Here is a 22815-nt window from a genome sequence, read left to right on the forward strand (position 1 = left end):
TCGCTGCCCCCGGGAGCGCGCAGGCCGGCCCGGTGTCACCGACTCGCTGCCCCCGGGAGCGCGCAGGCCGGCCCGGTGTCACCGACTCGCTGCCCTCTGGCACGGCGCCACCGCCGTGTCGGGCCAGTGGCGGCCAGAGCCGCTGCCGTGGTGGCAGAGACCTTACGAAGCCCCCGAGTGAAAGGCAGCGTTTGGGAGGAAGAAGAAATTATTGCTCTGGGTTGTGCGTTAGCCGAGAAAGGCTCAGCGAACACTTAAATAACTGTTTAAAAACAGTAAGATATTAGCACATATTACATGAAGTAAAAAGTGGTACTTCTAAGGTGCCAAAGCAATGTATTTTGTTGCCTCCAGCATATTATCAATGAATTAGCAAATGTTTCAGTTCTTGAGCATCCTCTGTCATGTCATCAGCTGTTTCCAACTGAACTTTGATGCCACACTTAAGTAACTAATTAGTTTTTCTCAAGTGGATATTTTGTTACTGGGGCGTGTGAAAAAACCTGTGGACCTATAAAAAATCTTCATGGGTGTGTGGGTCCCTTTCTTTTGAGGATCTTTTCTGCATTTGACAAAGATGAGTGTAGTTACTAACACAGCAAAGAGCACAAGAAGGAGCAGTTTTCTAGTTGTAGGTTTTGACATTTTCTGGAGGTGGTTTACTTGACTATTAASCTATCCTTGCCTAATAACTAGAAAAGAAAGTGTGGAGATAGGAAGATGTGTTACGTTGAAACTATGTTTCCCTTCTGCTGGTGTTTTTGGTTCTCTAATATCTGAATATTTTCCCTTTAGTGTGGTTTTCTCTGTTGAGTTCCTGTAGTTGTACATAATGTCTAGAGAATACATTTAATAATCTATAGTCTTTTAGGGAGTAATTAACATGTATGCCCAGAAGTGGTTTTGTGTGTACCATAAAGAATACTTGAAGGTGAAAAATATCCTGATGGTTTTAATGTCAGGATGTGCTAATGTAATTGCAMTTAATACATGTAAAAATCATTATTTAACTTTTCTCTGAATACAGGTTCTTAGGAAGTATAAAAGAGCATCATGAGAAATACAAGCTGCTGTTCTGAGTGGGAAAGAAGGGTAACATTAATCAAACAAGTTGCATAAAGTTTTGTTCATTTTTAATTTCCAAGTTTCATTTTGCCATTATATTATTACTATTAAGGGAAAATGTCCTGAAGATGGATGGGATGAAAGCACCATTGAATTGTTTCTTCATGAGCTTGCTATAATGGATAGCAATAACTTCCTGGGCAACTGTGGCGTGGGTGAGAGGGAAGGAAGAGTGGTGTCAGGACTTGTTGCCCGAAGGCATTRCAGGTACAAACTGCTTACAGTTTTAATTATTCAGGTTGTTATTATTAATGCTTTCCAAGGGCATCTTTTATTGTGTTTTTGTTTATCTAAGACCTTGATAGCATTTGAGAAAAATAATATAATGTGATAATTGAATTGCTAAAGCATTCTGTATTAAGTTTTCATTAATGACTCATTGGAAAGTCTTGAATGAAGCACAAATGTTTTGTCAGGGTATACTGAACTTGCAGCAGTTGAAGTTGTTGAGTTGTTGTCTTCTGCAAGGGAACCAGAGATCTTACTGATTTAAAATAATCTATGCATTACTTTCCTTTTATAAAAAGATGCAGGTTTTTATCTGTATATTTTTAAAATCTGCTGTACACTGTAGTTGTACAATATTGAACATTGCTAGTGAATAGCTATTTGTATTTTGTTATATTTATTCATAGCTTTATAATGTGATTAGTTGATAGGAAGATGAAACCCCAGTCTACCTATAATAGATTTTATATGAAGTCAGGAGATCTATAAAAACAAAAAGAGCTTTTAATAGCTTATAGCCCTTCTGAGACTTAATGGGTGTGTTGGATGCTATAAATTYAGAGGCTCTGCATTAACATTTCTTTATTAATATACTTCTTTGTGTGTGTTTGAGTTCTGTGCTGAGTACCTTGCAGAAATGTTTTATCCAGCAGGAATCGAAACAAAGTGAAAGTTCCCGGGTGTTTCTTCTTGAAAGATTAACACAAAAGCATATTAGAGGCCAGAAATTTAGTAAGCTTTACTATATRGAAGTTGAGTTACTTAGGCTTGGTGGCTTTCATGAGCCCTACTGTACCATGAAAAATTAATGGAGAAAGACAGTAATCATCAGTAATACAGTTTGGCTTTTTTAGTTTTGTGTAGCTCTCTAGATTAGGATATTCAAGGTAGGAGAGATGAGGATACCTGAGGAAGTTCTGCTTTTGGACAGTGCTGGAGAAAGTGTGCCTGGCTTCTGGCCAGAAAGAGCCTGAACTGGTGTTCAGCTACTGTTGTTCCAATGCAGCTCTGTCACCTGGCCTCTGCTTCACCTGTGAGTATTAGCAATAGCAATGTGTCCTCCCTCCACCTGTTTCTGCAATAAGTTTTACAGGTGCCTTTGGGAGTGATAGAGGTAGCAGGAGATGGTTTCCAAGCTGTCTCTCCTTTTAGCTTAATAAAGCAAGGGTCAGYTTTTGGGAGGATTGCTACTTAGGAAGGAGTACATAGGTGCAGAAAATAAAAAACACTGATATGACACAGCTATGAAGAACACAGCAGGAATGAGGGAAGAAAATATTTTAGGTGGAGTGAGGATTMTGTGTAAGTTCCAATTAATTATCAAGTGTTCATTTATTTCAACTTAGAACATGAAACAGGAAAATAAATTTAAGCTCTTAAACCATGCTCCATTTAAGTTCTGAATGTCCTGCACTCATTGGCCTGCATTTTACTCTGTTGCCAAGACAAAAACAGAATTAAACCCATAGGTAGGCATATACTGTTACTAGCTGCATTTCAGCCATGGGTAAAGTTAGTTCTATAAACTTGTATTTTATAAATTACTTCAGGATCCTTCTCTCCTGAAGTAAATAATGTTCAATATTTATAAATGCAGTTTATAACCAGAATTTGCAAACAGATTGCAGAGAGACATGGTATTCCATGATAAATAACATTGAATAACAAAATGATAGATGAAGTGAAGATGTAGAAGATGGGCAAAGTGATACATATATATGTCTATATATAGATATTATCACTTTGTATATATATTTGTCATAGTATATATTTCCTTGCCTTRTGGAGATGAATCATTTGTCAAGGGGGTATCTATAATACCATTATGCCTATGCTACACTACACTGTAGACAATTTTTGTTTTTCTTGGTTGTGTGTCTGAACATGTCAGCATTTATAATGCTAATTCAACAAACATCAGGAAGTGCTGAGGTGCATGTAAAAGGAAACCTGCCAGATGCTAAAGGTGGTGTTGTTATGGGTCTTTTCATAGTTTTTATTGCATGCTGGAACGTAGTTAGCCTGTTAAAAAAAAAACCAGAATTTCATACAAATATGTGTAGTTTGTTATAATCAAATTCATTGTAGCAGATACTGTTGCATTGGGTACAAAGTTTTCCACAGTTGTTTATCAAATTAAATTCTCTGCAGTCGGCAATAATTACAGCTTTGCAATACAAAAGAACTTGATGTGTGTTTTTAACTTTTTTTGTTTAGGTTGATCCATGGAATTGGAAGGTCAGGTGATATTTCTGCAGTACAGCCTAAAGCCGCAGGTTCAAGCCTTTTGAACAAACTTACTAATTCAGTAGTTCTGGATGTTATAAAACTGGCTGGTAGGTGTAAATTTGAAAAATCTCACTTGTTTTTAGGGTTACATCATGGGTTCCTCATGTTAATTTCTGACTTACTTTTTATGTGCAGGTGTCCGGACACTGACGAGTTGCTTTGTGGTTCCTATGGCAACAGGCATGAGTCTAACGCTGTGTTTTTTAACATTGAGGCACAAGAGACCAAAGGCAAAATACATTATCTGGCCACGTATAGACCAGAAATCTTGCTTTAAATCAATGATAACTGCAGGTAAGAAGGTAACTGATGGATTACACAGTCTATGTTCTTCTAACAGATACAAAACTTTCAACTATCAGAGTGATTAATTCATATCCTTGCAGTAAGATCCATAAAAGGCCTAAAGTATGGTAGTTCTGCTTTATTTCAGCACTCCTGATTTCTAACATGTGATTAAGGCATGCACACTGTCTTTCTAATGCCTTGCAAAATGCAGGTGTGTGCATTGGGACAAAAATGTATGAAGTAGTCAAATGAGAGCACAATACTAAAGAAGTTACAGTTCGCCCTCAGAGTAAGATGCCTAATTTGCTGTCCTTAGAATTATGTAAAKTCAAAGCTCATGGTTCAAATCTCTCTCTTAAATTTATGTGTTCTAGGAAATGTGCTCAGAAAGTGACAATGTCAGATTTTCACGGTCGTTTCTGTTAAAATCTGTTAAAACAGCAGAAGCATGAAGGTTTTTTTCAGATGTATACTGGAACTAAAACCCCACAATTAGTCAGAGATTTGCTGAGTTACATTCAGGTCTTGCTTTTTTTGGTCAGGTTTTGAGCCTGTGGTGATAGAAAATGTATTAGAAGGTGATGAGCTACGGACAGACCTCGAAGCAGTGGAGACCAAAATCAAGGCTCTTGGTGCTGAAAATATTCTTTGTGTGCATTCTACAACATCTTGCTTTGCTCCAAGGGTACCTGATAGGTGAGCAGTCTTTGTAACAAGTGTGTTATTTGTTACTGTAAAAACAAATAAACATCCCCCCTTTCCCCCACAACAAAAAAACCCAAAACCCTTCCATGTTTTGACCATCTATCTTCCTAAAATTGCCTCTGCCAACAATTAGCAAAGGTGCTTTAATCACCTTCCAGAAAAGTATAATAAAAAAGTTATTATTACACAGAAGGTTTGTCTTCTGTCATAGAGGTGGGGTTAATGATGATCCCTTGTGGTGAAATTCATGTCATTTTGCTAGTGGTTTTCTTACAGTTTCATGGAAGTAGTAAAAGTAGACTGCCATAGAGACATAATCCAGGAAATGTAGCTCCATAGCTAATGCATGTTTTAATGTTTCTTTTGCCTTTTCTACTCTTCCAGCCTGTGATGAATTTTCCTAGGCAGTTCATAGTTACAAAAAAAAAAAGCTACAGCTAAATTTAAAGTCTTCTTGACTTACTCTTTCCTGTATTATGCTGATGTTTTATAAGGGTAATTAAGATGTATCAATACAGGGGAATTCTTGGAAGCATCTGGGGCAGATGTGTTTTATGACTGTAGCATGCAATTTGCCCTGCTGTACCTTGGTTTCACAGTTTGCTGCCTGATTGCATGATGCTACTTATAATTTCCATCTGCTAAATCACCATTAAAACCAATATAAAATACATTGCATTCTTTCCTAATAATACATGTCCATACACATAAGTTCTGAAGTTTCTACAAAGATGTCATTCAAGCTCTAGCTGAAGCTGAGATGTACACTGCATGTTATAAGGGGAAATAGAATATCTGACACATTATTTCAACCTGTGCATTGGTTGTGAAATACTTCTCAATCTGAAGGTGACATGCTGGAGCATGGTTGTCATTTGCTAAACCTACTTTCTCTGTTTGCCTAAGAAAATAAGTACCAAGAAGCAAATTCCTTAGGTTTTACAACGGAATAGGTGTGGTTTTGTGGGCCTGTATGTAGCATGCTGAAATAGGAAATACTAATGACTTTTTAAACATGTTTTTAAATGTAGTATCTCAGTAGTTTCACTTCAGATGTTTTTAATTTATCACAAAATTGAAAAGACTTTTGTTTAGAGTTCCTCTGCAGTGTATGCTTCTTTGTTAAATACTTTGTTATTTGGAAAATTTAGTTGACTATTCACAAGCATAGGAAAGAAATGTTATTGACTCTGAAATGTGACGAGTAAAGATATATTTCACTCTRTTTTCCTACCTTAAAAAAAAAACCCCAGTATTTATCATAGGTTAACCTAGTTGCTAGAGGAAAAGATGGGAGTTAAAACTATATAATTCTGTCAGAATGCTAGGAACATCGCTTGAAGTTGACTTGCAGATTTATTGGCTAACTTAAATCACAACTATCAAAATTGAATGGTCTGTTTTATAGCTTGGGTAAATGAATCTTTCCCTTATCTGCTTCCTYTTTTTGACATGCTGTGATTGTTTTGTCCTCTACAACTAAGAGATGAATTATTAGGTAGTGGCACTATGTTATGATATACCACAGATATAGGAAGATTTGAATGTACTTTCTGTTTAAAGGAAACTGTCAGCTGTTGAAGGCCCTAACCTCCATCTTCTTATAGGAAGGAAATCCTGACAGCATTTCTGGAAACTGCAATTTTAAATGCCTGTTTTCAAATATCTGCATTTTTAAGGCTTTATTTAATTGTGGTGGCGGTGTTTTAAAATATTCAGTAGTTTTATGGTTGCTGTACTTATGGTTTTCCTTTGAAGTATTGTTGAACTCTGTGGGAGTAATTCTCTAGCATATAAACCCTCTTTCTCAGAGAGGCATCTGTTCTCAGGCACTATTTTATCTGCCTTTGCTGTGAGGTRTTTCTAAAACTACTGTATTTAAGAGAACCAAAGAGAAAAGGTGTCTTTTTCAGTTGGTTTATGTCCTTACCAGAATTCTGTATCTWTTTACTTTCAGTAGTAGAAAAGAAGCACAAAGCTTTCTTTTMATGAACTTTTGCAAACAGGAGAGAAAGAGTAAACTGGGAAATATTTCTCTATTTGTAGCTATGAAGAACTTTAGCAATCAATTTACATTAATACTTTATTTTTATSATATGATTTGTAGCACATTCAATGCTGCACTGTAGGCCTTGGAAACAGGTGCAGATACAGATAGGTGCTGTGCATCATTGTTTGCTTCCCTTGCATACTAACACATTCTCTTCAAATTGTAGCACTCTTGTTCTATATTGCAAAATAGATCTAATTGTTCAATRGAGTATTTTTAGGAAGAAAGACTTTTCTGTTTTCAGTGCTCATGGAAGATAGTTTATTGCTCCTTTCATTATCAGGAGGTGAGAAAGATGAATATACATAGTTGTTCACCCTCTGTGTTTCTAGTGTTGTGAAATTCTCTGCCTGCACTTGAAAAGAAGCCTGTAAGAGGGAAACTRTGTTTCTTTGAGTCTCTCTAGAAGGTGAGGAATGAGTCTGATTAAGAACCAGCAGATCAGAAAGCAAAACTTTTGCCCTGCATATTGTTTCCTTGAGTATTCTGTTAATGAGGGGACTCCATATGAGGAGCAGCTGAGGTCACTTGGTCTGTTCAGCCTGGAGAAGAAGAGACTGAGGGGAGACCTCATTGCAGTTACAACTTCCCTGTGAGAGGAAGAGGAGGGGCAGACACTGATCTTTGTGGTGACCAATGACAGGATCCAAGGGAATGGCCTGAAGCTGGCTGAGTAAGGGGAGGATTGAGCTGGATATCAGAGAAAAGTTCTTCACCCAGCAGGTTGTTGGGCACTGGAACAGGCTCCCCAGGCAAGTGGTCAGAGCACCAAACCTGAGAGTTCAAGAAGCATTTGGGCARTGTTCTCAGGCACATGGTGTGACTCTTGGGGATTATGCTGTGCAGGGCCAGGAGTTGGACTCGATGATCCTTGTAAGTCCCTTGCAACTCAGAATATTTTGTGATATTTGAATATATTTTTGTGTTGATAAATGTGAAAAAATATTGGACATGCAGCTCCTGGCAAGTATCTTGACTGTAGAAAATCAATATGTACATTATATTACTGGTTTTTCCTAATAATAAAGTACTTTTGATTTTTTTAAGGGTAATATGGTGATGATGATTTCCCAAGAACTGATGTTCAGAAAATTTAATGTGACATTTGCAGCTGAATTTTGCATTGCAGAATGWTACTAGACAATGTAATAGAAATAGAATGCAAAGGAATGTCACCTCTTGGAAAATGTTTTCATACTCTGTCACATTTTTTTATGTATGTCAGTAAATTACAGTGAGAGGCTGTACAGAAGGAGATAGAGTAAAAATGCATTGGAAGTAGAGTTTCCTGATTTTTTTAAAGTAATATTACCTTTATCATCACTTTAAATTATTATATGTTGCCTAATTTTTTCAAATAGATTCTATTTCTAAAATAGATTCAAAAGTTTGGGGAAAATCATGACTAATTWAAAAAAAAAATGCAGCATGATTKGARTGCTTCAGAAAAGGGTACTGTGTATATGTATGTTTAAAATGCTGAAGGACCTTAAAATGATCAGTGRTGCTCACATAAATCTTAATTTGATTATTCAGTCCAGGTTGAGATCACTGTGATTTCAGGGGGTTCTAAATGCAAGTGAAGAATAATCAGCTGAACAAAGTTTCAATTTGTTGATGTCCATATTCAGACATTTTAGGGTTCTCCATTCTTTTAAAATATTAATTTTCTCATAATCAGTTTATCTGAAACATGCAAGTGAGATTCCAGCCAAAGGGTCAAAATACTAGCTCTTTGAAATAAACAGAAGCATGTAAAAACTTCCTGTTATAGGATGCTTTTGATTCTCAAGACACACTTAAAACTACTGTAGACTGTCTACCCTTTGAATATTAAAGGAAAAGGGAAAAAAGTGACTAGCTAAGCCATGTTAGTTACCATTAAAGAAATCAAAAAAAATTGCTTGTATCTTAAGCAGAATGGTTTGGGACATATTCACTGGTGTCCAGACAAAACTTAAAGCGAAAAAAATTTCAGACTACATAAACAATTTGTGATAAATGTAAAAGCCAGTGGAATTTTCATCTTAACATTTCTGTCTTAAGATGACAAGTACTGCCTTGACGTATGAATCAAAAACGTTACTTTCTCATTCTGACTTCCCTGTAGACTTTTCAGTCTTTTAATGGTCTAACTTGAAATCAGTAGTCAATGTTTCAGTAATCAATTCTGTGATCAATTGATCAATTCTCTAAATTACATTTTTATGCTCACAGGCTGGAGGAATTGGCTGTGATTTGTGGTAATTATGACATTCCACATATTGTCAACAATGCATATGGAGTTCAGTCTTCAAAATGTATGCATCTTATCCAGCAGGTAGGAGCTGTGTATTTCCAATAATATTTTTTTGCAAGTATAAGTAAATCTGTGATTGTAGACAACCAAGCAAATTTTATCAGATGCTTCATAGTTTTGAGAGTAATCCCATGCATGTCTGATTTGAACGATTTTGAGAAAGCAAAACAGACAGAAATAGAGTTTAAACATAATAGTTATTTCTATTATGTGCTTTTTATGTAACCCTAAATTTATTTAGGTTTTGTCTATGTTCATGTATCTTTCCTARTGGAAAAATGTCCTTAATGTGCTTTCTTAAAATATTTCCCAAGGTTGTTGACTAAAAGTAATGTAATGCATCATACTTGAATAGAAATTTAGCCTTCAATAGAATGTGAGTTACAGATTTTTTCAATTGAAGGTACAGGATTCTACAGCAGCACTTGATAAATGTCACTGTTAAAATATTGTTGGCACAGAGAATGGCTGAAGAAAGTGGGTTAAGTTCAATGTTTTGTTCAAAAAAGTTTAATTTCMATTAGATTGCTGTTTAGTTTGAGGAGGATGTTGCTTGATATCTAAAATCAGTCAGGAAACAGAATTCTTTTGTTTTTCCTCATTGTATTGTATGTGCACTGTCTTCAATATTCTCTTTTCTGTTATCTATTCAAAAGAATAGGAGGTTATACTTTAATAGGATCCAGAGGATACTGAAATATTAGTAATTTGAAATATGCTGATCATAATTTTTTCTGATTGCTAAGACATTACTAACAGGACAGACCAGCTAAACGTATAATTGTGACAGAAACATCAGAAACATCGTGTTGGCATTTCTCTGCCTTGAAAGACTGAGGGAATTTATGAAATAGAAAATGGCATATGCTGTATTTGTAATGTACATGTTTATTGTACATGGTTATTGTATTTAACTTGCASAAGTTTAGTAAGAAACTAGCATGAACAGGGCTGTGGAAGTGCTGGGTTTTGCTGCATGAAATGTTCTAATGATAAACATTTCAGACTGTAATGCTGCAAATGGAATTTTTACGTGTTGGTTTCTGTATTTTTTCTGCACTCAGTAGGCTGTTTGTTCCTTGCTTATGCAAATATATACATTTGAGCTCTGATCTGTTTTACATTAAAAAAAATATTTTGTGTGATATAAAATTTTCTGTTTGTGAGAAAGTAGTTATTAATGAATACTTAGGAAAAGGTACATGCTGAGCACAGTGTGAATAGAACTTGCAAGAGTAACACAGGAAAAAGCTTTTGAGACCRTTTCATGTTGTGCTTTTCCTCTGGTGGTCTCCTGTCAAGTAAATCAAATGGTAGCTGCTGGCATTCATGTTCCCATCAAAAAGCTGACAAACTTGGAGTGCTTCTTCCTATCTCCTTCCTGTACATTAAACTATCAAAACAAAGAACTAATAAATATGGTTTAGTTGGCTCTGCTTTTTTCAGTCTGTTTGCCATAGGTATTAACTCTGTTTCTACATGCATTTAGCTTGTAGTCTTGAAAATATATGCATTTGCATGTATTTTAAAATGGGTGGGGTTTAATCTACTCTTCAGGTTCTCTTATGCTGCATACTTTTTAATTGTACAGTTCACAGTTCCATGCTACTCAAATTGAAGATGGTACTGCAGAATCTGCATTTTTTCCTTTGAAAATATTAGTGGTTAGGTATAAGGATGTGGGGGATATCTGCTATAAGAAGTTACTTGAATCGTGATTTTGCAAGCAGCCTTAGAAGAAGTGCTGTGACASCCTGTTTGTTTAATGCAAATTTATATATGTATTGAAAAAAGCTTTGCTAATGAAGTATTAACTTGTAGCCTTTTTTGTGAGAGTTGTAAAAAGTGTTTGGGGTTGAACAGCTTTAACTGCATAATTCCCACTGAATTTTGAGGGGTTTCTTTTTGGTTGTTGTTGAAAAGGAGCTACACTTAGACTTGCAGAAACTAAAATCGATATTTTTAATCACAGCAAAATAGAAATTTGTAAGGTACTATGTTAAGCAGGCAACGGTACTAATAGTAAGCAGTGCTAAAAAGGTAATACTATGATTTTTATTTTTTGATCACRAAGGCAGTATCAGAGAGTTTCAGGAATTATATTCATTTTAGCTACAATTTTATGTAATTATGATGCTATCACATTTCCTTTTTTTCTAATGTATGCTGTGGAATTTATTTTTTCCTTTTTGATAAAGGGTGCTCGAGTTGGCAGGATAGATGCTTTTGTTCAGAGCTTGGACAAAAATTTTATGGTTCCAGTAGGTGGTGCTATCATTGCTGGCTTCAACGAGTCCTTCATTCAGGAGATCAGCAAAATGTATCCAGGTAACTAGTTCATGGACTGATTTCAGCCATACAAAATAACTGTAGAAAACTTGATTATCAGCTTTCTTTCACGTATAATTTATTTTTGCCACTTTAATCTGTATATTGGTGGGGTTTTTTTTCAGGAAGAGCATCTGCATCTCCTTCTTTAGATGTCCTCATTACACTTCTGTCTCTGGGAACCAGTGGCTACAAAAAGTTACTGAAAGAGAGAAAGGTAAGTTTTTTCGCAAGCAGTATTTTCTTGAAGTCAGCTGTTAACAAAGTCTTGTTGCAAAACTGCTTTCTGTAGTAAATCTAGTTTCTGCCTGGAAAGCCATTGAACTTATTCTGAGCTCAGAGCTCTGAATCTGGAAGGTGAATATGAATAATTACTTCTTGTCTAAATGGTGCTCATGAATAAGCATGATTTACATCTTGTTGTTCAAACCAGGAAACTAAACTGAGGTCCTGTACTATCTTGTACAATATTCATATTTGTTGTTCTAAAGTGTGACTAATATTGTAGAATTTTGTCCACAAAAACTTAAACAAAGAAGTACTGTGCTGTGTTAACGTGGTCACACTGCTTCCATGAGATCGGACACTCAGAGTAACCCAGGGTCTGTGCTCTTCTTCTTTTGTTCCTATTGTGCCTTTGTGCTATAATAGTGCTTAATTAAATGTTTGTGTACTACATTCTCTGGAGAATCACAGCTTCTGGTTGGGTTATAAATACTATGCATTGCAACAAAAAGAGAAAATATTGTCACTTTAGGTATTCGTCGGGACACACAGCTAGGTTACTTCTCTGCTTTTCACGGACTACGGGTTTTAAGTTGCATMTAATTGCACTGTACAAAAATCCAGTGGGTGTCAGGTTGGAATCTGTATATCTTGAGTGAGTTATCCTTAATTCTGGAATTAATATATGCMTGATTTTTCTCTTTATGTAATAATACAAAAGATTTTTATAGGGGCTTTATACAAGGAAATGCTGTGAATTAAACACTGTTAAGATAATCCTTTTAAATTGTGCATTATCTGTTTCATTATTTTAGTTGGAAGCTATGTTCCAGTTGTTTCCTGCTGAAAGCTTGCTGCTGTCTCTTATTATGTGGCAGAGGAGTAGTTCTGGATGCTGTGACTTATTTCTAGCTGCTTGTAGAGGCATCCAGAAATTCAGTACTGGAATTGAGATTCTCTAGCTAGACTATAGGAAATCAAACCAACTTAGTGGCATTACAATGACTAAGAAGTGATCTGTGCAACTAAAGTGAAAACAGCTTGTGAAACACTGAAAGCAGTTACCACTTTTGCCTCTATTGCAAAATTTAATTTTGGACTGTTGTATGTATTGCCATGTATGTTTTGTGTCTTCATTAAAAGYAAAATGTGTTTTTCCCTCTTTACTCTTATGTCCAAAAGAATCTCAAGTGAATGTATTGTTTTCTACAAAGCTGGTTTTGATGTTCGATTTCTACCAGTAGCAGATGTAGAAAGGGCAGTAGAAATATTGTCTGAGTCATAAATAGTAATTCTTTCATAAATGTCTTAATGAATAGCTGTATATTTTGAGTCATCTCATTTTCTTGGAAGCAGAATTCTAAAGTGAATAAAGTATTATATTTTTACAACTTTAGGTCTTTTTATTCCAAATGTGAGTATACTCTATAAACAGAACCTTAAATATGGCATAAATATGTTTTTTTTATTGGATTTGCTATAGAAATAGAAACATTTTTGCTTAAATCTGTTTGTTCCTGAATTGTAAAAATCCAATAGTGATAGTTTATTGCCTGTGCTCTGAGGAAGCAGAGGCAGAGCTATTAAGCTTCCAGCAGGAACTATTTATAGCTTGACATTGAGTACTCCTTTCTATATTGGTGCAGCTGCACCTACTCACAAAAAAAAAAATCGGCTATAAAAAACTTCAGGTATTTTTTTTCTTTCTCCTTTTACCTGATCCTTATTCACATGGGTGTTAACTTTGGGTTATTTGAGTTTAGGCCCGAAAGACCAGAGCACTTCTGAGAAGAATTGGTCTTGCTCAAACAAGGAAAAAAATTATCTGCCCAGTTTTTCTTTTACACAGATTAGCTGTTAATACAGGAAGGGAAGAGATTAAAGGAGGAAGAGGAGCATGTACATGGAGTGGGATTTTTCTGATAAGCTGGAAGCTGTGGAGTTTCCAATTTGTTGGTCCAAGAGTATGAGATATATGTAACAATTTGAAGGAGTACTGAATTTTCAGTATTCCTTTTTATATGGTTATGTGATGTTAGAACAGTGGTTTCCTGATCTCAGTAGTCCATTCTAGGTCCTTTTGCAATGCAGGTAACAGCTGGTCTATAGTCAAAATTGTTAATATCTTTGCTTTTAAAGAACTCATAACATTATGTAAAGGTAATGTTTTTATAGCAACTTTTTGCCTCAGTACAGGTTATGCTATGTCCCATATTTTGCATTTCTAGGTCATGAAAGTTGCTACTTTCATACATGTGTGTGTGTCTAAACCARGCCATGTGAAGTAAATATAGTTGTTACACTATGTAATGGCACAAACAACAGGCTCATCTCAGATTTTATGGATAGCAAGAACCCTACATTCAGGGTTTACATTYATAACCCTACAAACCAGGTTTAATACCTGGTAACTACTGTCCAATATGCTCCTTTTATTTCACTTAACTAATTATTATATCGATAGTATTGAAGAGGTGATGATTTTATTTTGTTTCTAGCAGTTACAGATTTCATCATTAGGCGTCCTTTAACAATCAAGATAATTCTTATTTTCTTAAGTGCATTTCTGTGTTACTTGGGATATGATAGAGCATTTTATATTAGTATCCATCTGTCTTTAATTTGAGAGTACAAGTGGAGTTATTTTTATGTCCTTATGGAGTATGTATCTACATATTTAAAATCATACAAAGTGAGAGGAAATTGTTTGGGTTTTACAAGTCAGTAAACTAGGTTTACGTTTCATGAGTTATCATTGATGTTGTTGTTCTGATAGGAATAAATTATTCGTACAGTTGAGTGGGATTTTGTATTGCTGCTCTAGTTATGATGGAAGAAGGGGAAAGCCATTTAATGAGGGATATTAAAAATGTAAAAAAAATCAGCTATTGTCAAAGAAAGATATTTTTTACTTCTTTTTTTCTGGTCAGTTTGCTACACTGTAGCCTGTCAAATATGAGACTATTGCTGGCTTTTCCTCGTGGGAAGTATATATAACCATATTCAAACTTAGAGTAGCTGGAGGCAAATCAGTTTAAGTGAACTCTTTTAAATGGTGTTGGGTAGTTAAAAAGGTGCTGAGCATGAATGGAATTTCAGAGAGGCCTCCATACTTACAGCCTGTGTTGGAGTGGTACGTGAACTCAAGGTCTCACAAGTGCTGAAAAGAAAATGTGTTGATTGCTATTGCTAAGGAAGACCTTTAAAAAAATGTGAATATGGTGATTGTCAGTATTAGTGTTAGCAAATCAGATTGGCAGGACTTACTGGGCACTTCCTGTTAGATTACACATCTGTTAGATATAGATGATATAAGATTTAAAGGTTCTGTAGTTGATTTCATATTTTTAAAACYTTATAGTATAAATCCAGAACAAATTCCTGCAATGCAAGAGAATCTGTCTAGGAGGTGTGTGGTATAAGCAGGTGTCACACACATGTATAGTTTATCATGTGTTTGGCTGTGTTTCAAGGAAGCAATCCTTCTGGGCTCTCATCTACGGACAGGTCTCCATGCTCAGCACTGCAGCTCCTCTGCTGKCTGGAGTGCTRTCCAAGTGYTCTGGTCAGATCACAGCTCAGATGYAGTTGGTCATTCTGAGGCACAAAGCAGAAGGGAGGCTGTGAGGGTTGCATTATAAAGCAGCTGCTGCAAAGTAAGATGGGACCAGATCAGTGTCAGGCAAGCAYAGGAGAGCTGGCAGTGTGTGTCTAGTGTGGAGAGGCTGTAAAATGACTCTTGYGCAGTGTCATCTTCAGCACCATAAGCAGCTCTGTGTCTGTTCCCTGAAGACAGCTTGTCTTTTCAGATGAGTGACACAGGGAGGAAGGCAAAGTGTTACAGACTCAGGGTGTAAGCAAGCTGGGTGGTTAGAACCAGCTAGGATAGTTTCAACCCTGCACAAAAACTTTTCTGGCCTTCATCAGTTGCCTCTTTGTCAGCTAGTATGGGACTGATGACTGATTTAGTACCCCCGTCTTCTTTTTCTCTGGAGTTACTGGCTTTTTCCTTACTTGTTTCCCTCCAGTTATTTTCAYTTGGAAGAACAGTGCCTATCACAATGGAGCAACAAATGAAGAGTCAGCCATACTAGTGTAGGTTCTATTAAAAATAGTTTTATACTGTAAATATAGTATGATTCAAATATTTCTAATGATTGTTACAACGCCTGTTGGAAATGTACATATGTGGAAGTAGGATGTTTTGTCCAAATAATTGAGTTATTTGGCATATTTGGTGCATATAGTGTTGTTGACTTGTTCTTTATTTTTAAGGTGTTTTGTTGGCTTAGGTGACCATAAGTGAAAAACATTTCCACGTAGTTTAACATTCATTTCTCTATCCTAATGAGGTTTTGTGATAAGTTTCTAAGGTAAAAGAGTGAATTAAATAATGAAACTTAAGAGACATTTAGTGTTTGGGTTGTTCAGTATAACTTTAGCATAGTAGTTGGCTTCATTGGAGAAAACTTGAATGCCTGCTACAGAAAATCTATTATGTAAGAGCTCAATTATGTATAATTGCTTAGGGTGCTTATAAATTTTCCATATAAGAGAAATATTTTATAATGRAGGTTGGTTATAGATTTGACCTCACAAAAATATTGCTTTAATCCTTTTTTTTGGAAAGGCAGTTAATCTATTTTGCAACAAACTTCTGAAACTATAAAATATCTAGACWGCTTCCAGTGGAGAGATGCAAAGTAGTGTAGTTCATAAAAATACAAAGCTTTGAGTTTGTGTTCATGTAGCTTCAGTCAAACTGATGGGAATACATACTTGGAGGTTTTTTTGCCATCTTTCCATTCTCCTTTGTTTTAACAAATTCCTATGTATGTMAAGTCTTGTCTAGTAACCTAATTTCATTGAATAGATTTAATTAAATGTAATACATTTATGCTGGTATAAAAATTAATACCAACTTTCAGTATTATTTTCAGTATTCCTTTCAGCTGTTTTTTTCTGTAACACTGTTAGAGATTTATCATACAATTACCTAGGAACACCACACAAAAATCARTTATTTGGAAATTGGTCTTGTTCTGGTATATTTTTTTTTCTCAGTACTAATTTCACCAGTAATATCTCCATAGTAGGCACAATTTATGTACACTTCTATAATACTTCAATTTTAGAAGTAAATAGCCAGCAGAGGGAGCACAAATTAATTTATTATTTGTATTCCAAAAAATAATAAAATCRCTAGCACATTAGTGATTCTTATTATGGAAAGTAACAAATGAATAATGTGCTTATATGCAGTGAGGAACCAGAGGAAAGGCAAAAGTGTCTGAGCATTTGAAACATAAATGCTTTTCAGCTTCTGTGAGTGARCTGTAAATAAACTCTGAACTGAAACCATAAAACCACTTGATTTACAAGAAATAGATTCTTTATTTTTCTAGTTCTGATAATTAACTGTAGATACTTCCCAAAYGTTTTGTTGTTTCAAGCATTACAGAAGCTTTATGTTTTTGTGGATAGTTGTATCAATAGCCTGATTCATTTAGCCAGTAAGAGGGTACTTGTTCCTCTCTGTCTGAACCCGTTCTGTGATATTAGGAAGTACAGGTAGGGAGCTTTGTTCATTTAGTTGCTCATGAAGGGAGATGAGGTTTCCTGCAGTGGTTCAAGARAAGCAGCTGGAACATTCTTCTAACTTAGGTACCACAAAGCTCATTTGGCTTCATAAGACCTTGGGGAGGTTCTGTTCAAAAGCATAATTTTGATCGCAAGCTGTAATTTGTATCTGTCAGAGTCCTCAGGTCAAAGCAGGCTACTGATCTACAAACAGAAGAGGTAATTCTATTTAAAGAATGAAAAATCACTTGTCAGGTCCAGAAATTGATGAGGATGCTTAAACAGGCAGTCACACTGAAGCAGATAAGCASCATAATTTTTATGGCCAGAAAGAGGAGAAACCTGGTGTTTAATATCTTTTGAAAAGACTACCTGGTGTCTGTATGGTTTTGCTAGTTTTTATGAGAGACTAAGCATTAAAAAGGATGGAAAAGAAGCTAAAACATGCAATAAGAAGAACGTTGTTTGTTCTCACTTTGTCCATAAGTGTTCCGAGATGGTATCTAAAGAGGAATAAATTAAAGTGAGGAAGAGCATGAGCAATTATCATAGATTACTACTGAGGAAGAGGGAGGATATAAAATCCAGATCAAGTAAAAGAAACAGCCTTTTGTGTGCAGTGTTACTTGTATCTGAGACAAAGCATTTATGAATCTCAGTCTTATGACTTTCACAGTAAAGGTGCAATCCAATTAAGTGATAGCAGAAATTCAGATATTTCCATGCTTTTAGTCAGCTTGAACGGGGGGGACAGGTCCTAGGGGAAGGACAGATTAAACTGAGCTGAGCTTTCAGGGGCGTGGATATGGTGTGAAACAAAATGCAGACAAATGTGTACTCATAGCCTTCTTAAGAGACTGGATTGTTATTCTGATACAGAAAAAGAAGTGTCTGCAYTAGTGGGAAATATGGTTGTGTGATAAATGGTAACAAAATACCCTRTTTTTAGTCTGGAGTATATTAATGGAGAGAAGACAAAGTAAAGAGTAATTTGCCATAATGTGTCCCTGTAATGGTAACAGTTCATTCCCAGTTGCTTAGGGGGCTAAGGCATGGACAGTGAAAAGTGGGGTAGGGTAAGACCTGCTGTGCAGTGGGAATCTCTTGAAGATATTTTACCTCCCTAGRTTTCAGGGCCACAGAGAGAATGAATGACATCCCAAGCACATAGATTAGAGATAGAGACTTTTGTATCAGCTTGAGAGATAAGAACAGCCTTCAGGAAATGGAGCTGTTCTTTTATAGAATTATTTCAGAGAATTGTCTGATCCACTTTACTTGGTACACATGAAAAGAGGATCAGCTGAGCACCTGTAGGATGTAATGGAGACTTAACAGTTTTGTGAAATAGGTGCTATTTTCTCTGTTTGATAGCTAATAACAAAAATATTGCATCTTTTTTTCAGGAGATGTTTTCGTATCTTTCAAGTGAGCTGAAGAAGCTGGCAGATAACCACAATGAGAGACTGTTAGACACACCACATAATCCGATTTCCTTAGGTAATTGTTAGGGTTTTAACTTTTAAAAAACWTTAATATACTGTGGATTCATAATGCACTTTCACATACCATTCTTGTATCTTAAACATCCCTGCACTCTACTAAATTGAATCCAATAAGGTAACCTACTATAAAAGTAGAGTAGTAACTTGGACCCATTACTTTGCTCCTGTCCAACATATTCATTTGACAGAAATAAGTTCAAGACAGGCAAATGTTAGCATGTAGTAATACTTTATAAAAAGCAGATTTAAAAATTAATTAGGGTATATATAATTATAATATTASGGTATATAATAATAATTATTTTCCCATCATCTTAGTGTTGTGAAAGAGATTATGGAATTCCTACTCAAGGTATTTGTTCTAACCAAAAATTCCACTGGACACCAAAATAATTCTGCCCACCTGTGCAGAATCTGCATACAGTCTAACCAAAGAGGTAATCTATGACAGTTTATGGAAAAAAAATTAATTATTAAATGTAGTGTTTCTTTTTTTSTTTGTATATGAACACAAATATTTGGCTAGATTCTTGTTGTTGGAAAAGAAATTGCCATTTGTGGTGGTTCTTTGGAAAAAAGCAGCTTTGTAGCAGTTTTAACCTGACCTTGTGTTACTTCAGCCATGTCACTGAAGAATCTCAATGRAACTAATGATGCTGCTGTTACCCAGCTTGGATCTATGCTTTTCACAAGACAAGTTTCTGGGGCAAGGTAAGGATACTATGAATTTTTAAAAAATTATTAGCATATATGGTACGAAATCCTGTAAAATGTTTTTTTACTGATTGTGTCAGGATTACAGAAGACAGTCTGACAATAACAAGTSAGAGAGTAATCACCCTTCTTCATCACTGTTGGAGACAGTAATGTCTTCCTGCCTGAGTTAGCAGTGAGGCTTCCTATGTCTATTTTGGTAGCCGAAATAGATAATGTATGCCCATTTTATTTAGTGTCATTATTCCCTAGTATCCCTTGGTTTCATTTAGTTTCTAACTGTCGTCKGATCTTACAGTTTGGTGTAAGCTACTAAGGGAAGATCTTTGTTTTCTTTATTGCAGCAAATATGGTTATGCTGAATGTCAAGGGAGTAAGCTTTTAATACCCTACATAGCCATAGCTTTTTGTCAAATGGAAAAARAACTTCTGCTTTCTGGAACTARTTGTATTTAAAAAAAAAAATTAAAATATTAAAAATCTATAGCCTGAGCCAGTCTGAGCTGAATTTCTTGTTRGAGACACTGTTCAAATGAAATGGAAGCCAAATAATTCCTAATTATTTTGGTTTAAACCTCTTAGATGAAGAGAATTATTTAAAATTTGTTTTGACAGCATTCCTTAATCTGAATATTACTGCTGCCATGCTAACTTCTGCCATAGACTTAATGTTATTTTTTGTAGCAGGACTGAATGTTTCCACATCAGAAGGTATGCTTCATTAGCTTGGATTATTCCACTTCCTGCACAGATGAATGACAGTAAATCTATATGTACTGTGGTTAGATGCTTTTTTTTAATTTGCCTGTCCTATGGCTGGTCCTGTAATTTAAACCATCTTTGGCTGAAATTATTCAAGAGTTTCAATTTTTGAAGTTAAAACTCTCCAATTCTTTTCCTGATGTAAAGTTTTCACGTTTTCCCTTTTGTTACATAACAAAAGGTATTCCAACAGATTTTAAAAGTTATGCTGGTGCTAAGTATCAGTGGTAGAAATAGGAACTGCCTACTTAAGTAGGAATTTGTGTAATTGTGTTCAACCTAGTTACCACATAAAATATCAAGGCATTTTTAACTAAATCACAATTTTGTTTGTTTGTTTCAGGGTTGTTCCCTGTGGGTCTGTACAAACTGTGAATAACTACACTTTTAAAGGCTTTATGTCACATGCAAATGACTATCCTTGTGCTTACCTCAATGCTGCCTCAGCAATTGGAATTAAAAAGCAAGATGTAGATGTATTCCTAAAAAGACTTGACAAGTGTTTGAAGACCTTTAGAAAAGAAGCAAAGCAAGAAAAAAGTATRAATGAAATAAGTGATTCCAACTCAGCCACAGAACAGCTAGAAGACTAGAAGATGCAGATTTAGTAACAAAGGAAGATAAAGTTTTGTCTGAAGTATGTCAGGTTTGTATTCGGTTAGAACTGTGCATCTAGAGTGCAGAAATTTATTCTTGATCTCATATTCTTGTTATTGAAAACAATAATAAAAATTCAGGTGGAATTCAGCTTTAAGAAAGTAGGTGATACTCTCTTCAAGAACCAAGGACCAGACATGAACTTTCTAGAATGTATGGAATGCACTCAGTGTCTGCCAAAGTAAAGCTTTATGCTCATAAAGACTCAAGAGTTTGCCTTTCAGTCTGTGTGTGGCTATTTGGACCAGTGTTTAACAAATCACAGGATGTTTATTTACTTGTTTTTGTTTAACAAGATTGTCTGTGGCAGTGATTGAATTCCCTCCTAGGTATAGACCATCTAAGCAACAAATTTCTCTGCTCTAAAAATASTTTGTTTTTGAGAATTTGTCACTTTTAATTTCTTTTCAAAGATTTATGCAAATGTTGGGATAGTGCTTTCTAAATACAGGGTTCAAACGGCTTGGGGAAATGACAGAGTTGGAATAGTAATGTTTTTCAGGTGCTCTCACCTGTCATGAACTATCTAGAACTAGTCAGCCTCCAGTGGCAAAGAGGAATCTAGAGTACCTCATATCCTGTCAGACTCGTCCCTTGAAAGTATTTGCATAGTTCAGCAGCCCAAAGGAGCTTTAATACTGAAAGTCAGGAGTTGTGAAGAGGTATAGTCATGGGGGGCRGGCAGGGAGTAGGGTGTTGCTTTGTTTTTTTATGTTTTCATTCTTCCTAGTTGATAGGGTGATCAGAAAAAGAAACTCACTGAAAAGGGGGAATGCCACCTAGGATTAATACAGCCGTTTTAAGAGTCAGTGTGACCTGAGACTATTTTTACTTTTTTTGGTCCACTGTTGTTGAAATTTATATACTTCCATTTCTGTAGTGTCTCTTACCATTGGCATTGTTGCTTCTGAGGCCCTGTGCTGTTGCTGATTTGAATTCAGTTAGCAAACCATAGATTCAGAGTCTGTTCCTGAAACAAAGGTTCCCTAYCACTGGAGTGACAGTGCTGTAGGTTGCAAAATGTGTAGTTATTCTTACATGTGGTTACTACATTGTACATAGCTTCTATGTCATTTACTGTTCAAAGGGAACATAATGTTCAAACATTTTCTTTTCCATCTGTGAAGTAGTATTGCTCAGGATACCATAATTAATGAGTTCTGTCAGGAAATGTTCTAGTTACTTTGTTGGGTGGGGTCTGAGACATGTATCCTTCAGAGACCTCTGTAAATCACTTAATCAAATTAGCACTGCTTTAGAGGGATTGTCTGTCCAGCACATTCAAATGAATTCATACTAGAGGTGATGCTATGTGTGGGGGTTAATAATGTGCTAATCATCATGAAGGTGCTCTCACTTAATGAGGTCCATTGTATCTTAAGTTAAATTGAACTGCTGTTTCCACATTGTTATTGCTGGAGTTACAYGTTAGATTGATTGAAGCTTGTGCAGGTACAGCTCCCCAGACTGCAGTCACAGTTGTTGTTTGCTGTACAAACACATCCTAGGAGACACATCACATAACTTGGCCACTGAGCTCTTGTGGCTGTAAGGAGGTATAAATGGCTTGTGTTTTCTTCCTCTCTCTCTTTACCCTCCCCTCCCTGMCCCCCCCCCCTTTTTTTTTTTTTTTTTTATTTGAGAGCATGCTGTACCTCTGTTTTTCCAGTCAGTAAAACTTCCACAAACGTGGAGCCACATCTCTGCAGCTCACTGCCTTCACTGCCTCGGTATTCAGGTATTGGAGCTGTCTGTGAAAACCACCAGGCCTTAGTGATACCTTCCTGGTTTTTGATATTGCTGTTCTTTGTCTGAATGAGTATAAATTACTGATTTAGATGACCAGTCACAGAATGTGAATGTTAGCACTATTACTACAAGAGTTTAGGGAGATACGTGATAGCCGCTAAAATAAGTATTTTGATGAGTAGTATCTCAATTCTGAATAAAGAAAACAGCAGTGTTGTTCTCTGAGAGAGAAAAATCTCTGCCCTTTTATGGTCTCATAATAAATTGTCTGCTGCAAGTAATTCAGTCACTTCTAATACARATTGAACTGC

The 22815-nt window shown here is 35.8% G+C and overlaps 1 protein-coding gene across 1 annotated transcript; it reads left to right on the forward strand.

Moving 5' to 3' along the window:
* The first annotated feature begins 283 nt into the window (after positions 1 to 283).
* On the forward strand, positions 284 to 22535 carry SEPSECS (Sep (O-phosphoserine) tRNA:Sec (selenocysteine) tRNA synthase). Its single transcript, XM_057365065.1, has 11 exons — positions 284 to 1092; positions 1178 to 1332; positions 3571 to 3689; positions 3778 to 3936; positions 4473 to 4626; positions 8903 to 9005; positions 11183 to 11312; positions 11438 to 11529; positions 18524 to 18617; positions 19243 to 19333; positions 20442 to 22535. Exons 1-11 carry the CDS (start codon positions 1054 to 1056, stop codon positions 20689 to 20691), a joined length of 1386 nt encoding a protein of 461 aa, XP_057221048.1. The 5' UTR covers positions 284 to 1053; the 3' UTR covers positions 20692 to 22535.
* The last annotated feature ends 280 nt before the right edge of the window (positions 22536 to 22815 follow it).

Source organism: Malurus melanocephalus, unplaced genomic scaffold (assembly GCF_030028575.1).
Source record: "Malurus melanocephalus ecotype Western Australia unplaced genomic scaffold, MMel_1.1 scaffold_47, whole genome shotgun sequence".
In the NCBI taxonomy this organism is placed as follows: Eukaryota; Metazoa; Chordata; class Aves; order Passeriformes; family Maluridae; genus Malurus; species Malurus melanocephalus.